This window comes from Salmo salar, chromosome 04, assembly GCF_965601325.2.
Source record: "Salmo salar chromosome 04, fSalSal1, whole genome shotgun sequence".
NCBI lineage: Eukaryota > Metazoa > Chordata > Actinopteri > Salmoniformes > Salmonidae > Salmo > Salmo salar.
The window spans coordinates 80,725,914-80,745,923 of NC_138294.1; the positions used below are offsets into that span (position 1 = coordinate 80,725,914).

A 20,010-nucleotide genomic window follows, 5' to 3' on the forward strand; every position below is an offset into this window, starting at 1 on the left:
TTCTTGTACATGATACCCTTCTTCCTGTACATGATACCCAGCTTCCTGTACATGATACCCAGCTTCCTGTACATGATACCCAGCTGCCTGTACATGATACCCAGCTTCTTGTACATGATACCCTTCTTCCTGTACATGATACCCAGCTTCCTGTACATGAGACCCAGCTTCTTGTACATGATACCCAGCTTCCTGTACATGATACCCAGCTTCCTGTACATGACACCCAGCTTCTTGTACATGATACCCAGCTTCCTGTACATGTGAGGTGTGTGCTGTTAGGAAGCCCCTTATCATTCCTCACTAAATTACTTCCTCCACTAATGTTTTCTTGTTTATATTGTACAGCCATTTACTAAACAGATGTACAGCATCTCTCGCAAACCCTTTTAAACCCATGATAAACAATTGATACTTTTGGTACTTACATACAATTGGTACTTACATACACCATAATCACACACACACACACACACACACACACAATGTTGTTTAATAATCAGAGAACATCATTATGGGTGCATTAGGGCTGGGGCTGGGGGGGGGGGGTTAGAGGAGTGGTATGGGAGGGGAGGGGGGCCTGCTCTGCTGAGACCCAGACAATAGCGACTCATGGCAGAGCGGGGACAGGGACAGGCTCCACCCACTTTGTTCATAATAATACAGGCAGACCAGTCTAGCCCAATAATTACCATCATCATGGATACAGATTTCAGCTCTCCCGGAAATACTGTATATCAATATTTTGCAGCCATTATAAAATGGAAAAAAAGGGAAATGCTAATCATGCTTCTTAGTTATCACATGATACTGAAGAAACACAATAGCCAAGTCATGCATCGAGGCTACAATAAATTATCCTTGAATGGTGGATTGTGGATACACTCAGGAAGTATTCTATTCTGTATAAATAATGATTTGTATTGTGTCTGAAGGCTAGACCAGTCCCAGTAAAACAACAGCAATGGTAGGCCTATTTGAGCCTTTCAACTGGATTCTAGCTGGAAAATTAGGTCCCTGGACATACACTGAGTGGACAAAACATTCAGAACACCTGCTCTTTCCATGACAGAGACTGACCAGGTGAATCCAGGTGGAAGCTATAATCCCTTATTGATGTCACTTGTTAATTAAATACACTTCAATCGGTGTAGATGAAAGGAGGAGACAGATTAAAGAAGGATTTTTAAGCCTTCAGACAACTGAGACATGGATTGTGCATGTGTGCCATTCAGAGGGTGAATGGGCAAGACAAAATATTTAAGAACGGGGTTTGGTAATAGGTGCCAGGCGTACCGGTTTGTGTCAAGAACTGCAACACTGCTGGGTTTTTCACGCTCAACAGTTTCTCGTGTGTATTAAGAATGGTCCCCCACCCAGCCAGCATCCCTGTGGAACGCTTTCGAGACCTTTGCTCGATTAATTGAGGCTCTTCTGAGGGTGGGGTGGGGGAGGGGGTTAGGGGTTCAACTCAATATTAGGAACGTGCTCTTAATGCTTTGTACACTCAGTATTGCATTACAGTAAAAATATCAACCTACTAGAAAACAACTTTGGGTTTGTCACTAACGGATCTTAGAAAAAGGACTAGCCTACACAGATGAAGAGGACAGGACCTGTTCCATCCCTACAGTAACATCCATCTCTAGCTCCTCGGAAACAATGCAGCTGCAGCCAAAACTGTCAGGGCCACGCCCTCTTGTCCACTCCACAGTATATAGGCCTTGTCTACCACGTGGTAGCCTACCTTCTACTCCTCTGCCCATTGGCTATCCACGGCTGCACTTGTTCTTATGATGTGTAGGGCCTATGCCTCTTGCATTGATGTGTAGGGCCTGTGCCTGCTGGGCATGCGTAGCATGCTGCATGCGTAGCATGTTGAACACACCAGTGAGTCTACACAAGACTGCTGCAAAGAAGCCAACTAATATGGTGCTCCCGAGTGGCGCAGCGGTCTAAGGCACTGCATCTCAGTGCTAGAGATATCACTACAGACCCTGGTTTGAATCACAACTGGCCATGATTGGGAGTCCCATAGGGCAGCGCACAATTGGCCCAGTGTCGTCCTGGTTAGGGTTTGGCCGTCATTGTAAATAAGAATTAGCAAAATGTTACACAGCATCATCTGGATATGTGTGCAATAAATGTTCAACATTCACCTTCTGCTACCATTTCTGTCAAGCCGTCTATGCATATGTTTGATAAATCCAATATACACCACCCAGAATGCTCTGTAACCCAATGCCACATAGCAAACATTGGAAATGAATGTACTTCTGGTGTACCAAAATGCAATGACGCTGTCGGTGTTATCGAGGTATAACTGTCAGAAACAACAAATGTTGCAGAGTCATTACACTGTTTCTATTTCAGTGCAATTCTGTATAGTACACTGTCATAGTCGCCGACACCTGCTGTTGAGCGTCCTCCTGTGGGAGGATTTGAGCGTTGCAGCTGTAGCCTACCAATGAGACTATTGAGGGAGGAGTCCGTCGGTGGATCAGAGTAGACGCTCCAGCTCACATCGAAACACTTTACATCGCACAGAGGGAGGCGACCATTCCCTAATTTTCCCATCCAGCCAGTAGCCGCAGAAACACCCAGAGGGGAATATTTCAAAGCTTTGTTCATAGGTGGAATCAGTTTTCGACCAGTCGCAATTATGTCTGGGCATTCTTATCAAGGCAAAAAGAATATTCCAAAGATCACAGTAAGTAGAATTATTAATATCTGCCTTAGTGGCTCCTGAAACTCGCATGTCAGATTGTCTAAAATCAGTGCATTGCTTTTGTCTTGGCTAATTCCTATTTTATGTTACCGCTATTCAAGAATGTGCCAATAGCAATTCATTAATGCATACAGGCCTTTGTCATCAGTGTGGGATATGTTCCTTTCCATTATGATAGTCAATTGAACATAGAAACAAATACAGTAGTGCAGAATGAAGGTGGCATGATTGGCTACCATAGTGACAGTCGGAGAGACAGAACGAGGCGTTTTCTTAAAAGGTAACTTGCATCTTCTTTGTTGAGGATGGCATGATACCCGTGCGCATTGCATGTGGCTCATTTGAAAGATATATATAATAAATAAATAAAATAGTCTTCACACTGGGCTGTTATAATGTAGTTATAACTTTATATGTTGGCATCTTGAATGTGACATCTTTATATTGTGGCATCTTGAATGCTTGGGGAAAGATAGATGAAATGATGTAGATGAAATGCACATCCTTTTTATAAATAATAAACAACATTATCGCGTTTTGGATTCGTTTTTGTAGTCTACAGGGCCACACATGGAAAGTCAGCCTCCTATTATAAGAAAAAAACGAATACAAAGCAATAAATCAGTTATAGCTGTGTGAATCGAGGAAATATATGGCCTATTCGTTTTCTATATTCAACATCCTGTGGTTGAATTATGTATCATAATAAACCCCTGTTGGACACCCCCATTCTGTTAAAGAAAAATGTATTTGGCCAGATATAGGCTATCTGAGCGATGGACTGGTGATGCAGGGAGAGAGAAAAAATCTCCCACGCCCATGTGTATGATGAGATGTTATAGCCCGTCCGTAAAATAGAGCATTTCGAATTCAGCATTACTAGAACGTAATGTAATAGAATTCGCCGGTGCGGTGCTTTGCCTCACGGAGTTGGAGTTAAAATCGGGAAAAGCAACGTGTTGGCGGGGATAGTTGCTTCTGCTGCTGCAGCACAGCTCTAGGGTCTGTTTGAAATGGCTGCGTGTTCATTGTTGCGGCTCACCGTGGTGTTATATTCCAGGAGAGACGCCCTTTGTCTCGTCTGATATCACTGACGGATTGGGGGTGGAGGCAGGCTGGCCCGCAAGGGTCTTCTCATAGAATATCAGCGACGCACTAGAATGTTTTAGGGAAAGTTGTGTGTGAAAATATTTGTGTACACATTTTATGTTTTGTGGAGGCTTTGAACATGTTTGGCCTGTACAGGGAATACACCTGCTGCTCAGTCTAGGGACCTTTCAGGGTAATGGCCCTGAGGAGCACTATTTTATGCTTCATCATCAATTCTACATATCAGCCTTCTTGTAGGCCCACTCTACCCTACTGTGCAACTTGACATAATGGAGAATCTAATATCCTTTAAACAAGTTAATAGACCGTTTATTACAGTGTAATTGCATGTACACAAATGCTGGGTTGTTTGGTTGATTCAACTGGGTTGCAGCCATTTTTTAATATTTTTTTTCGTTGGGTCACTTAGTTGGGTTGTTTTTCTTTAAAAACAGCTGGGTTATTGATGCTGGGTTATTGAGATACTGTATGATCCAGTGGGACAGATCAGAAGACTGGAGGGGTGAATTTAAGATAGATATTTTTAGCCACCCATGAGAGTAAATGTCATTCCTGTTAATCTATTGTGTTGTATAGTTATCACATGTTAAGGTTGAACATTGACACTTTAGTAGCTTTAGTGAGGCTCACAGAAGTGTACGAGTTCCCTAAAAACCCAATGTTGGGATACAATAAGGTGGTATACCTTATTATAATATGTAATAAATAATCTTAATATTATAGAAGAATGAAGGAAAATTAGAATTTGCAGTATGTGAACTTAATGTGATGAACAAGAATTACATTTACTCTCACGGGTGGCCAATAAGATCTAGCTGAAAGCCATGCCCCTAATAAGCCACGCCTCTTGAAAATAACCTAAGGATTACATTCAAAAATACCCTACTGCTAGGTCATCGCAGAATGGGAGTAAAAACTCCCAACTGATGGTTAAATTAACCCATGTTTAGGTAATCCCAACAACCCAATTTGTTGGGTTATTCACACAACCCAACTGACTGGGTCAAAACAACCCAGCGTGTGTTCTGTTCAATATTGGGTTACCAAATAACCCAAATTGGGTTATTTTTAAGCCAGCATTGTTGTGTGTGTAGGCTATAGCCTGACAATCTGAGAAATGTATTTGGGAATGATTTTCCTAGTTTATTTCTACCCCCTATATTCCAGCTGTTTCCTTATGTCTGTCTGTCGGAGCAGGAGCGCATTAAGGCCATGTCAGATTTCTAGGTGTGGTTATGCTTTTTCCATGTTCTCACAGTATCCTACTGTAGTGCCGTGCATGTCATCGTTCCTCCTCTCCAGCTGGAACCTGCATATGTGGGCATGACTGACAGGCTTTACCCAGGAAAGAAGCCTTTTCCCCCCAATGGCGCCACAAAACAGGGCCTCACCGCCCCTACACTGTCTTCAAAGTGGGCCTAACTGCAAGCAAAGTGTGTGGTCATACACACTTCCTTAAAAACTTAGGTGCTGGGCTAGTAAATAATACCTGTAAAGAATAGGAAGGCCCGCACACTGTTTATGCTCCCAATTCACCACTTTATTTACTACGTTTCAGACCTTCCTAACTGTAAAACATCCTGCTGTGACCACCAAGCTATTGCCATCCACTCTCCATGGCGACCAGCATACTATTGAGAAGTAGAAAATACCACCTCGGTTACCCTTGTCTCCCTGCCTCTAGCCTCTGACATGAGGCCATTTTACCACCCTGGATGGAGTTTGCGGTCAGGCCCAATCAAAACCAGATTTGAGTGTTGGGCTGCCTTGGAAACGGTGCCGCTTTGGCCTATCACAAGATCACGCTGCTTGAGACTGGACTCTATGATGTGGCGGCTAGGCAACTTATTTAGATTGATACAGCCTATTGTTTTGACTTTTCCACAGAAAAAAATGTAATGTGCTTTTGAGTGAATAGTAAATATTTTTGTCACTAGGCAACAGCAGAGGCCCCTGGCTCCCATGCAGCAGGATGACTTTCCCCTTCCATTGGTCTCAGCCTGCCCGCCCGCCCGCCCGCCTCACACATAAGGGTCTCACAGTTAATAGACTCCTCTGGAATATCATCTTGGCTCGGTGTGTTTTAGCTGCTATGTTTTCTCTGTTAGCAACAACACACAGAGGCCCTGTTCCCAGTCAAACTCTCTACAGATGTCCTTAAGAACTTCCTGTTGCAAATGCTTCTGTTACTGTAATGTGTGCTCTTATCAATTTGCTCTGTGTGGGAAAAGAACCTTCACAAACCTTCACAATACAGCATGCAGTACTTTCTTTAGACCATCTTTAGTCTTTTCTGGCTTTTATAATGGTGAAAGAGAGAGTTTCTGGTGGGAAGATCTCTAGTTGTATTAATTTTTTAAGTTCGATCGACAGTCAAATCTTGTAACACAAGGACTTATTTTGTTATTTCCAATGTCAAATTGCAGAAAATCACTGTTACTGTAGGCCTTTCTGACCTTGTGAGGAGATTTTATCGCAAGCATGTCTCAAACTCTTAACCCTTAAAGTGTTTCATTTTGTATAAGCTTAAAACTATAAACCAAATCCTGTGATCTGTAACATGGCAACAACAAATCTCCCCACCCCCCAGTATCAGTCTGTGTGCCACGCCAGTGCTGTGGAAGGGCTCTACATAGAGTCAGTGTCCCAAATCACACACTATTCCCTATTTAGTAACATGGGCCCTGGTTAAAAGTATTGATACTTTTAATTTTCTCCAAACGGGTTCCTCCACCTGTCCCCATAGGAGAACCCTTTTTGGTTCCAGGAAGAACCCTTTTTGGTTCCAGGTAAAACCCTTTTGGGTTCCATGAAGAACCCTCTGTGGAAAGGGTTCTACATGGAACTCAAAAGGGATCCACCTGGAACCAAAAAGGGTTCTTAAAAGGGTTATCCTATGGGTCAGCCGAAGAACTCTTTTAGGTGCTAGATAGCACTTTTTGTTTTCTTCCTAAGAGTGTATACTGTATAGGTTATCGGGTGTGATTTGGGACGCGACCATATAAACTACCCATTAAGCTCTTTTTGTTCTGTTTTACTGTAACTGGCTTCAGCCTGATTGATTGACATGCGGGGGTAGGCTTTATAGCACATTACTTAGTCAAGGTCAGCATATGTCAAGTGTCAGTGTGCAGCGGGTAGGACGGAGTCAGGCGCAGGACACAGAACTGAGTAAAAAACTGCCTTTACTCGAAAAAAACAACAAAATCATTCCACGCAGGGAAACACACCAGCTCACAGAAATCTCAACCACTTAACAATGAACAAACACGCACAAAAACCATGGGGAAAACAGAGGGTTAAATAATGAACATGTAATTGGGGAATTGAAACCAGGTGTGTAAAACAAAGACAAAACAAAAGGAAAATGAAAAGTGGATCGGCAATGGCTAGAAGACCGGTGACGTCGACCACCGAACGCCGCCCGAACAAGGAGAGGGACCGACTTCGGCGGAAGTCGTGACAGTACCCCCCCCCCTTGATGCGTGGCTCCAGCAGTGCGCCGACACCGGCCTCGGGGACGACCCGGAGGACGAGGTGCAGGACCCGGGTGAAGACGGTGAAATTCCTGCAGTTACGACGGGTCCAGGATGTCCAGAGGGGGCGGAGGAACCTCCCGCACCTCAGACTTCTGGAGCGGACCAGCCACCACTGGCCTGAGGAGAGACACATGGAACGAGGGGTTAATACGGTAATCAGGGGGGAGCTGTAACCTATAACAAACCTCGTTCAGTCTCCTCAGGACTTTAAATGGCCACATAAACCGCTGACCCAGCTTCCGGCAGGGCAGGCGAAGAGGCATGTTTTGGGTCGAGAGCCAGACCTGGTCCCCCGGTGCATACACCGGGGCCTCACTGCGGTGGTGGTCGGTGCTCGCCTTCTGCCGCCTGATGGCCCGTTGCAGGTGCACATGGGCCGCGTCCCAGGTCTCCTCCAAGCGCCGAAACCATTCATCCACCGCAGGTGCCTCGATCTGGCTCTGATGCCACGGTGCCAGGACCGGCTGATAACCCAGTACACACTGAAAAGGAGATAGGTTAGTGGAGGAGTGGCGGAGGGAGTTTTGGGCCATCTCTGCCCAGGGGATGAACGCCGCCCACTTACCCGGCCGGTCCTGGCAATAGGACCGCAGAAACCTATCCACATCCTGGTTCACTCTCTCCACCTGCCCGTTACTCTCGGGGTAAAAACCTGATGTGAGGTTGACCGAGACCCCCAGACGTTCCATAAACGCCCTCCAGACCCTAGACGTGAACTGGGGACCCCGATCAGAAACAATATCCTCTGGCACCCCGTAGTGCCGGAAAGACGTGGGTGAACAGGGCCTCCGCAGTCTGTAGAGCCGTAGGGAGACCGGGCAAAGGAAGGAGACGGCAGGACTTGGAAAACCGATCCACAATGACCAGGATCGTGGTATTTCCCTGTGACAGAGGGAGATCCGTCACGAAATCCACCGATAAGTGTGACCACGGCCGTTGTGGAACGGGTAGGGGTTGTAATTTCCCTCTGGGCAGGTATTTAGGTGCCTTGCACTGGGCGCACACCGAGCAGGAGGAAACATAAACCCTCACGTCCTTAGCTAAAGTGGGCCGCCAGTACTTCCCACTAAGACAGCGCACCGTCCTACCGATGCCAGGGTGACCAGAGGAGGGGGACGTGTGGACCCAATAGAGCAAACTGTCGCGGACAGCAGATGGAATGTACAGTCGCCCAGCAGGACACTGTGTGGGAGTGTGCTCTGTACGTAACGCCTGCTCGATGTCAACGTCCAGCTCCCACACCACCGGTGCCACCAGGCAAGAAGCTGGAAGTATGGGAGTGGGCTCCGTGGTCCACTCCTCTGTGTCATACATCCGGGACAGTGCGTCTGCCTCCGCGTTCTGGGAACCTGGTCTGTAGGATAGGGTGAAAACAAAACGGGTGAAAAACATGGCCCACCTTGCCTGGCGAGGGTTTTGTCTCCTCGCCGCCCGGATGTACTCCAGATTGCGGTGGTCAGTCCAGATGAGGAAAGGGTGTTTAGCCCCCTCAAGCCAATGCCTCCACGCTTTCAGAGCCTTTACGACAGCCAGTAGCTCCCGGTCCCCCACATCATAGTTACGCTCCGCCGAGCTGAGCTTCTTCGAAAAGAAAGCGCAGGGGGCGGAGTTTGGGTGGCGTACCTGAGCGCTGAGAGAGCACAGCACCTATCCCAGCCTCGGACGCATCCACCTCCACTATGAACGCCAAAGAGGGATCCGGATGAGCCAGCATGGGAGCTGAGGTGAACAAAGCCTTCAGGTGACCAAAGGCCCTGTCCGCCTCAGCCGACCACCGCAGCCGCACCGGTCCCCCCTTCAGCAGTGAGGTAATGGGAGCCGCTACCTGATAAACCTCCGGTAGTAGTTGGCAAACCCTAGAAACCGCTGCACTTCCTTTACCGTGGTGGGAGTCGGCCAATTACACACGGCTGAAATGCGGTCACTCTCTATCTCCACCCCTGAAATGGAAATGCGGTACCCTAGGAAGGAGATGGACTGTTGGAAGAACAGACATTTCTCAGCCTTGACATACAGGTCATGCTCCAACAGTCAAGCACCCTGCGCACCAGGGACACATGCTCGGCGCGTGTAGCGGAGTATATCAGAATGTCGTCGATATACACCACTACACCCTGCCCGAGCAGGTCCCGGAAAATCTTGTCTACAAAGGATTGGAAGACTGATGGAGCATTCATCAACCCGTACGGCATGACGAGGTATTCATAGTGCCCAAAGGTGGTACTAAATGCCGTCTTCCACTCATCCCCCTCCCGGATACGCACCAGATTGTACGCGCTCCTGAGATCCAGTTTAGTGAAGAAGCGCGCCCCGTGTATTGACTCGATCGCACTGGCTATGAGAGGCAGCGGGTAACTGTACCTCACCATGATCTGATTGATCCCTCGATAGTCAATACACGGGCGTAAACCACCGTCCTTCTTCTTCACAAAAAATAAACTTGAGGAGGCAGGTGAAGTGGAAGGCCGAATGTATCCCTGCCCCAGAGATTTGGAGACATATGTTTCCATAGTCGCCGTCTCCTCCTGTGACAGAGGATACACGTGACTCCTGGGGAGTGCTGCGTCTACCAGGAGATTTATCGCACAATCCCCCCGTTGATGGGGTGGTAGTTGAGTCGCCTTCTTCTTACAGAAGGCAAGAGCCAAATCGGCATATTCAGAGGGGATGTGCACGGTGGAGACCTGGTCTGGACTCTCCACCGTAGTAGCACCGATGGAAACACCTACACACCTCCCTAAGCACTTACGTGACCATCCCTTGAGAGCCCTCTGTTGCCACGAAATAGTGGGGTCATGATAGGCCAACCAGGGAAGACCCAACACCAAGGGGACACAGGAGAATCAATCAGGAAGAGACTAATTCTCTCCTCATGACCCTCCTGCGTTATCATACATAGTGGAGCAGTGGTCTCCCTAATCAGCCCCGACCCTAAAGGACGACTATCTAAGGCATGTACAGGGAAGGGCACATCAACAGGAACAATAGGGATCCCTAATCTAAGTGCAAATGAACGGTCAAAAAAGTTCCCAGCTGCGCCTGAATCTACTAGCGCCTTATGCGGGGAAAACTCAGGAAATTCTATACACACACATGTGCGCAACAGGGAGCTCTGGGTGAGTCGGGTGCCCACTCACCTGGGATGATCCACTAGTGCCCTGCCTGCTGCCTCGACTCCCTGGGGAACCTCCCCAGCACCGACCAGCAGTGTGCCCTCTGCGGCCACATGTGGTGCAGGAAGTGGCCCCCCCTCCGGTCACCCTCATAGCAGCACCTCCGAGCTCCATAGGTGTAGGATCGGAGGTGCTGGGGGATGGAATGTACGAGCCCTGATCTGGACGTCCGCGGGTGGCCAACAGGTTATCCAGCCGGATGGATAAATCTACCAGCTGGTCGAGGTTAAGGGTGCTGTCCCTGCAAGCCAGCTCCCGACGAACGTCCTCATGCAGACTGCATCAGTAATGGTCGATCAGGGCCCTCTCATTCCATCCCGCGCTGGCAGCCAGGGTCCTGAAGTCCAGTGCGAAGTCCTGTGCGCTCCTGATCCCCTGTCTGAGATGGAACAAGCGTTCCCCCGCCGCTCTCCCCTCAGGTGGATGATGGAAGACCGCCCGGAAGTGGCGGGTGAAATCCTCATAGCGGACCAACGCTGCGTCTACTCCTCCCCAAATGGCGTTGGCCCACTCAAGCGCTTTCCCCGACAAACAGGAGATGAGTGCGGACACGCTGTCGTGTCCCGAGGGAGCCGGGTGGACGGTCACCAGGTAGAGCTCCAACTGGAGCAGGAACCCCTGGCACCCGGCAGCCGTCCCATCATATGCCCTCGGGAGCGAGAGCCGAATCCCACTGCGTTTAGGTGACGGAGGGGTGGACAGCGGTGTGGGTTGGGGTGAAGTTGATGGGGGTGTGGGAAAACCCCCTCTCTCCCATCACTCCATGGTGTGCAGCACGCGATCCATGGCCGTGCCAAGATTTTGGAGCGTCATCGCGTGCTGCTGGACGCGCTCCTCCACTGGTAACGGAGGACTGGGTGCACCTGCTGACTCCATATTTTGGTGCGTGTTTCTGTCAAGTGTCAGTGTGCAGCGGGTAGGACGGAGTCAGGCGCAGGACACAGAACTGAGTAAAAAACTTCCTTTACTCGAATAAAACAACAAAATCATTCCACGCAGGGAAACACACCAGCTCACAGAAATCTCAACCACTTAACAACGAACAAACACGCACAAAAACCATGGGGAAAACAGAGGGTTAAATAATGAACATGTAATTGGGGAATTTAAACCAGGTGTGTAAAACTAAAACAAAACAAAAGGAAAATTAAAAGTGGATCGGCAATGGTTAGAAGACCGGTAACGTCGACCGCCGAACGCCGCCCGAACAAGGAGAGGGACCGACTTCGGCGGAAGTCGTGACAGCATAAGTGATCAGGGCGAGGATTTGATGTCGACCAAAGTGGACAGCAGCACTAAACCAAGCTCACAGCACACACTCATCTCAGTTACTGTGGAAGGTAAAAGGAGACATTTGAAAAGACGCGCAGTACACTACTACTGTACGTTAGCATTTGAATTGAAATAAAATGTTATTGGACAAAGAGTCAGTGAGGAAGACATTGTTATGCCAGAAATGTCCTTACAAATGGTATGGCTATAGTTTTCTCTCTGTGGGGTTTCCATGACCATTTTTTTCATGGAATGGGATTTTAGTAGTACTTTAATGATACAGTAAGAACATATATTTAAAGGTTATTCATTTCAGATGGTTCCATCCCTATCCTCAAGCTCTGCATGTCTTGTGGTTGCACCGATGGGACGGTTTGACTTGTTTATGATTGTGTTAAACCGTGAACAATATTTTACAATCCATGTCATGACCCATCTGCAAATCCACCAGAATTGACCAATGGTGTGCAGTCACACCTCAAGAATTGTGGCTGGTCTCATATCAACACTACTGCAACTACTGGATTCTGTCAAAGCATTTAACCACAGAACATTTGGGGAATGCTAAGCCAAAGTCACATTTTTGATTTGTGTGTCCATGCATGCGTGTGTTGCAACAGAATTCAAACTGCAGATTGCCGTATCATTTTACTCTTTTAAGTTCTGTCATATTTACGTTGTAACAAAAACATGGAGGACTCTGTCTTTCTCTTCCCCCATTCTTTTTAGCAGGGTTTCTCCAGATGTATGCATCTGAGAGTCGGCTTTCCTTACTGAGCCCAGTGAAATCACTGGATTACTTTGGATATACCATTGTTTACTAAGCGGAGACCACTGCTCTATGATATAACAGTGCATTCAGTCAAACTCCTCTGAATAGTCACAAAATCACAACTCTTGCTTTCTTTCATTTTCATTTATCGAGGAATTTATTCTGCTGTTTTAATTCACGGACAAATTTAGATTGTGGGCAGAAGCCTAGCTGGTTAAATCTGACATGATGCATATTGCTTGGCGCCTATTGCTGTGAGTGGCCAGGGCTGACCTAAGTGTACAGATGTAGGAACTTAATTTGATCACCCTGTTGCAGGAGAACTTTCCTGCAATTCAGGACATTTTAAACTTGTACTGTATTTGAGGTTTAAAAAGGCTTCTTAAATTTGTATTTGCCATTTTTGGAAATTTCAGATGAATTAGAATCCACATTAGAATTGCTAGTAATGCTGTAGGATTATTTTCCTGCTGTAGCAAACTGGCCCATATTAAGATCCTACATCTGTATGTGAAACAGAGGTTTGCTACAGCGTCCAATACAAAAAAAACACTTGGGTATGATTACAGCAGGATCTTGAATGTGAGGTATTATTGAGAAGTAATAAAGTAATATATCTGTATAATATTTTGGAATGTGTGCAGTGTCTGCTAGTGTTAGTAAAGCAGTAGAGTACGAGGAAGTTAATCAGATATGATGACAGTCGACAGTCCTGATCCTGGGTGTGATTGATTACAGCCAACAATATTGATCCTGCGTGTGATTGGTGATGACAGGCCTAGGGTTGTAAAGGGAGGGTATATTACTGGAAACTTTCTAAGTTTACCAGTAAACTATCAGAATGTTGGTATCTTTCAAGGATTTGATGTAATCTATCACAAGACATCTAGTGGCCCTTTTTGGGAACTTTAGATTATCACACGGCTCTGTAATTATCTCTGGCCCTATCACGTGTGGCATTATCACATGTAAAATATAGGAAATAATTAAGATGGTTTAAAAATTCTAAATAGAATGGCAAATCGGTTAAACATGATCCTAAATTAAATTATCGACTTAGTTAATACCATTGATGTTTAATATGAGGGTTTCAGCATTATTATTTATGTTATTTATGTTCATTTATTTTACTATGTCAATATGTATTTGTTGTCAATGTTTTGGCATCAAACTGGTGGCAGTTGTGAACAAAGTCAATAGTTGGACGAGTTGCAGAGTTACAGTAATTTAAAACAATGCAAATAGTCTGGGTAGCCATTTGATTACCTGTTCAGGAGTCTTATGGCTTGGGGGTAAAAACTGTTGAGAAGCCTTTTTGTCCTAGACTTGGCACTCCGGTTCCGCTCATGAACCATATGTTCTATCTACTAAAACTCATGAACCATATGTTCAATCTACTAAAACTCATAAACCATATGTTCAATCTACTAAAACTCATGAACCATATGTTCTATCTACTAAAACTCATGAACCATATGTTCTATGTACTAAAACTCATGAACCATATGGTCTATCTACTAAAACTCATGAACCATATGTTCTATCTACTAAAACTCATGAACCATATGGTCTATCTACTAAAACTCATGAACCATATGGTCTATCTACTAGAAACTCATGAACCATATGTTCTATCTACTAGAAACTCATGAACCATATGTTCTATCTACTAGAAACTCATGAACCATATGGTCTATCTACTAAAACTCATGAACCATATGTTCTATCTACTAAAACTCATGAACCATATGTTCTATCTACTAAAACTCATGAACCATATGTTCTATCTCCTAAAAATCATACACCATATGTTCTATATACTAAAACTCATGAACCATATGTTCTATCTCCTAAAAATCATACACCATATGTTCTATATACTAAAACTCATGAACCATATGTTCTATCTCCTAAAACTCATACATCATATGTTCTATATACTAAAACTCATACACCATATGTTCTATCTACTAAAACTCATGGACAATATGGACACAGATATACCAAAATAATAATACTATAATATAGAATACAGTGTATTCGGAAAGTATTCAGACCCCTTCACTTTTTCCACATTTTGTTACATTACATCCTTATTTTAAAATGGATTCAACTGTATTTTTAATCATCAATCTACACACAATACCCCATAATGAAAAAGCAAAAACAGGTTTTTAGATTTTTTTTGCAAATTTCAAAGAAAAAAAAATGAAATATCACTTTTACATAAGTATTCAGACCCTTTACTCAGTACTTTGTTGAAGCTCCTTTGGCAGTGATTACAGCCTCGAGTCTTCTTGGGTATGACGCTACAAGCTTGGCACACCGTTATTGTGGGAGTTTCTCCCTTTCTTCTCTGCAGATCCTCTCAAGCTCTGTCAGGTTGGATGGGGAGCATCGCTGCACAGCTATTTTCAGGTTTCTCCAGAGATGTCTGATCAGGTTCCAGTCCGGGCTCTGGCTGGGTCACTGAAGGACATTCAGAGACTTGACCCAAAGCCACTACTGCGTTGTCTTGGCTGTGTGCTTAGGGTCGTTGACCTGTTGTAAGGTGAACCTTCGCCCCATTCTGAGGTCCTGAGCGCTCTGGAGCAGGTTTTCATTAAGGATCTCGCTGTACTTTGCTCCGTTCATCTTTCCCCTTGATCCTGACTAGTCTCCCAGTCCCTGCCACTGTAAAACATCCCCACAGCATGATGCTGCCACCACAATGCTTTATCATAGGGATGGTATTGGCCAGGAGATGAGCGGTGCCTGGTTTCCTCCAGACGTGACGTTTGGCATTCAGGCCAAAGAGTTCAATCTTGGTTTCATCAGACCAGAGAATCTTGTTTCTCATGGTCTGAGAGTCCTTTAGGTGCCTTTTGGCAAACTCCAAGCGGGCTGTCATGTGCCTTTTACTGAGAAGTGGCTTCCATCTGGCCACTCTAGTATATAGTCCTGATTGGTGGAGTGCTGCAGAGATGGTTGTCCTTCTGGAAGATTCTCCCATCTCCACAGAGAAACTCTGGAGCTCTGTCAGAGTGACCACTGGGTTCTTGGTCGCATCCCTGACGAAGGCTCTTTTCTGATTGCTCAGTTTGGCCTGGCGGCCAGCTCTAGGAAGAGTCTTAGTGGTTCCAAACTTCTTCCATTTAATAATGATGGTGGCCCCTGTGTTCTTGGGGACCTTCAATGCTGCATAATTCTTTTGGTACCCTTCCCAAGATCTGTGCCTCGATACAATCCTTTCTCGGAGCTCTACAGACAATTCCTTCGACTTCAGGGCTCGGTTTTTGCTCTGACATGCACTGTCAACTGTGGGACCTTATATAGACAGGTGTGTGCCTTTCCAAATCATGTCCAATCAATTGAATTTACCACAGGTAGACCAATCAAGTTGTAGAAACATCTCAAGGATGATCAATGGAAACAGGATGCACCTGAGCTCAATTTCAAATCTCATAGTGAAGGGTCTGAATACTTATGTAAATAAGCAATTTCTGTTTAAAATGTTTTATACATTTGAAAACATTTCTAAAAACCAGTTTTTGCTCTGTCATTATGGGGTATTGTGTGTAGATGTATGATGAAAAACTATTTTAGAATAAGCCTGTAACGTAACAAAATGTGGAAAAAGGGAAGGGGTCTGAATACTTTACAAATGCACTGTATGAATCCATTTTTTTTAAAGTTATTAAATTATAAATGACCAAAGTTAGGATAGATTGCCAAATATTTTCTGTTAATTACAAAAATTACTGAAGATTCCGGTAACTGGTAAATTACTGGTAGCTTTGCAAACCTAGACAGGATTGAGGCTTGAGGGAAGACACTGATAGATTGGAGTGGGGGTTCAGGCACACACACTGCAGTAAGCATGTCTTTACTGCAGCAGAGTATAGCCCAGGGACCTGGGCCTCGACCATATAGGGATCATTGTAGGAAGATAATAGACTTCCCCGTGCTCTTAGGGCTGGTGTTAAGTACGCTCTTCCCTTAGGTAGCCACACTAAAATTGAGAATATTCTTATGCAATACCATCTGCGGACATACTATCAATTTGAAACATATTCAGATATAAAACCAGATATCCCTTGAAGGTAGTGGAAGGGTATGGATTAGGGGACTGTGTAGTGTGTAGATGATAGAGGCCATTCTGTAAATCAACATGTACAGTATGTGCTCTCGCTCCCTCTCTCGCTCCCTCTCTCTCTCCCTCTCTCGCTCCCTCTCTCGCTCCCTCTCTCTCTTTCTCTCTCTCTCTCGCTCCCTCTCTCTCTCTCCCTCCCTCTCTCGCTCCCTCTCTCGCTCTCTCTCTCTCGCTCCCTCTCTCTCTCTTTCTCTCTCTCTCTCTCTCTCTCGCTCCCTCTCTCACTCCCTCTCTCTCTCTCTTTCTCTCTCTCTCTCGCTCTCTCTCTCTCTCTTTCTCTCTCCCTCTCTCGCTCCCTCTCTCTCTCTCTTTCTTTCTCTCTCTCAATTCAATTCAAGAGGCCTTATTGGCATGGGAAACATATGTTAACATTGCCAAAGCAAGTGAAGTAGATAATATACAAAACTGAAATAAACAATAAAAATGTATATTAAACATTACACTCACAGAAGTTCCAAAAGAATAAAGACATTACAAATGTCAGATTATTTATGTATACAGTGTTGTAACGATGTACAAATGGTTAAAGTACAAAAGGGGAAATAAATAAGCATAAATATGGGTTGTATTTACAATGGTGTCTGTTCTTCACTGGTTGACCTTTTCTTGTGGCAACAGGTCACACTCTCTCTTGCTCTCTCTCTATCTCTCTCTCTCTTGCACTCTTTCTCTCTCTCACACTCTCTCTCTCCCTCTCTCTCTCTATCTCTCTGTCTCTCTCTCTCTCTCTGTCTCTCTCTGTCTCTCTCTCTCTCTCTTGCGCTCTCTCTCTCTCTCTTGCACTCTCTCTCTCTCTCTCTGCCTGCCTCTGTGCTTTACACAGTGTGCTGGCAGCTCCAGGCAGGGTGGGGTCGCCTGCATGGCTCAGAAGAGAAGACTGTTGGTTCTTTCTCTGTCTCTCTGCTTAATCAGCATCAGACTCCCTCCCTCCCTCCTCCCTCCCTCCCTCCCTCCCTCCCTCCCTCCTCCCTCCCTCCCTCCCTCCCTCCCTCCCTCCCTCCCTCCCTCCCTCCCTCCCTCCATCCATCCATCCATCCATCCATCCCACCCCCATCCCACACTGCCTAGAAGACTAGCCAGTGTTTGTTGTGTGAGCAGATGCCAGGGATGCATCGCTAAGGCTACGTATATACTTCATTTAAACCAGTAGAGAGGGGTGGGGTTCGTACAGACAATGCGCCAGCCGGGCTCCACAGCCAAGACAGTAAATCACTAATTACACCACACCATGTGCTGATGGGAAACTACGGAACGCTCCCATTCTGTTTACCTTACAGGGCAGTGAACTGAACCTAGGCATTTTACACTGCGTGATAATGGGTACCTACCATACATATATTATTCATACAGTAAAAGGTAAAAGAGCCATTTGCCTTTGGTTGAGGTCACTCCATGTCCTGGTCTTGTTGTAGAATCTAGTGGTCTGGCCGGTCCAGGAGAAGAGAAGAGGCCCTGCCCAGGCAATGTACTGGGACACTAATGTCAAAGTTCCAGCAACCCCCCTCCGCTCTCTCTCATTCCCTGTTGCTCAGTGTTATGCCCTGTACTCTGTGAGGCGTGTCCTTAACAGGCATGCCAGCCTGCCGCTCCAGCCTCTCTGAGTGCTCCTAGCAAAGCATTACCATGGAAACGTCTTGCTAGTGGCCAAGTGGCTGTCTCTGGCGCAGGAGCTGAGTCGCTAGACGACAACGCCCTGCTTACAGGCTACGTTATCTAGTCAATCTAGTCCAAGCTCATCTATGTGACTGCTAGGACCATCCATCCACCCAGCTGTGTGTAAAATGTAGGTTACTGTGTACAGTAGTTACTGTGTAATCTGTGTGAGTGGCTATTCTCATTAGCCCTCTCTTGCGTAGATGGGACAGTCAGACATTCCAAACAAATGGCTCTTGTTTCACCCCAGCTGTTGAAATCGAGATTGCGCAAGAACAAGAGCACAAGAACACATCCTGAAAAAAAAGAGGCACAAAACAGAGTGTCCGCCAGAATAGCCGGAATACTGATGAGATTGCTTTGGACTTTGTAACATTCTCTCCCTCCCATCCCCACCCCTCTCTTTTCCCCTCTCGTTCTTTCAATCTCTCTCTCCAGAGTGACAGGCTTCTGGTCAAAGGCGGGAGGATCGTTAATGATGACCAGTCCTTTTATGCCGACATTTACATGGAGGATGGCGTCATTAAGTAAGAGAATGTTTGACCACCACATCCTCCCATGCATTGACGTTGACATTGACCTTGACTTTTTGATCATTTAGCAGACACTCTTATCCAGATCAACTTAGTCAGTGCATTCAACTAAGGTAGGCAAGACAACCACATATCACAGTCATTTCAAGTGCCAGACAGATCAAGACAGATCAAGACAGATCCAGACAGATCCAGACAGATCCAGTCAGATCCAGTCAGAGCCAGTCAGCCAGTCAGATCCAGACAGAGCCAGTCAGCCAGTCAGATCCAGACAGATCCAGTCAGAGCCAGTCAGCCAGTCAGATCCAGTCAGATCCAGACAGATCCAGTCAGAGCCAGTCAGCCAGTCAGCCAGTCAGATCCAGTCAGATCCAGTCAGATCCAGACAGATCCAGTCAGATCCAGTCAGATCCAGACAGATCCAGTCAGATCCAGACAGATCCAGTCAGATCCAGACAGATCCAGTCAGAGCCAGTCAGCCAGTCAGCCAGTCAGATCCAGTCAGATCCAGTCAGATCCAGACAGATCCAGTCAGATCCAGACAGATCCAGACAGATCCAGTCAGATCCAGACAGATCCAGTCAGATCCAGACAGATCCAGTCAGAGCCAGTCAGATCCAGACAGATCCAGTCAGTTACAGACAGATCCAGACAGATCCAGTCAGATCCAGTCAGATCCAGACAGATCCAGACAGATCCAGACAGATCCAGTCAGATCCAGTCAGATCCAGTCAGATCCAGACAGATCCAGTCAGAGCCAGTCAGCCAGTCAGATCCAGACAGATCCAGACAGATCCAGACAGATCCAGTCAGAGCCAGTCAGATCCAGACAGATCCAGTCAGATCCAGACAGATCCAGACAGATCCAGTCAGAGCCAGTCAGATCCAGACAGATCCAGTCAGATCCAGCCAGAGCCAGTCAGATCCAGTCAGATCAAGACAGATCCAGTCAGATCCAGTCAGATCCAGACAGATCCAGTCAGAGCCAGTCAACCAGTCAGATCCAGACAGATCCAGTCAGAGCCAGTCAGCCAGTCAGATCCAGACAGATCCAGTCAGATCCAGACAGATCCAGTCAGTTACAGACAGATCCAGACA

General features: G+C 46.1%; 1 protein-coding gene across 3 annotated transcripts in view; it reads left to right on the top strand.

Moving 5' to 3' along the window:
* The first annotated feature begins 2,531 nt into the window (after window positions 1–2,531).
* The window catches only part of LOC100195364 (dihydropyrimidinase like 3), a 50,279-nt gene continuing 32,800 nt past the window's right edge, over window positions 2,532–20,010 (top strand). For 2 of the 3 annotated variants that reach the window (XM_014197984.3, XM_082973757.1), the window contains exons 1-2: window positions 2,532–2,710; window positions 18,818–18,906. In XM_014197984.3, the coding sequence (XP_014053459.1) occupies window positions 2,663–2,710; window positions 18,818–18,906 (137 nt within the window). In that variant the 5' untranslated portion in view covers window positions 2,532–2,662. 3 annotated transcript variants of the gene reach the window in all.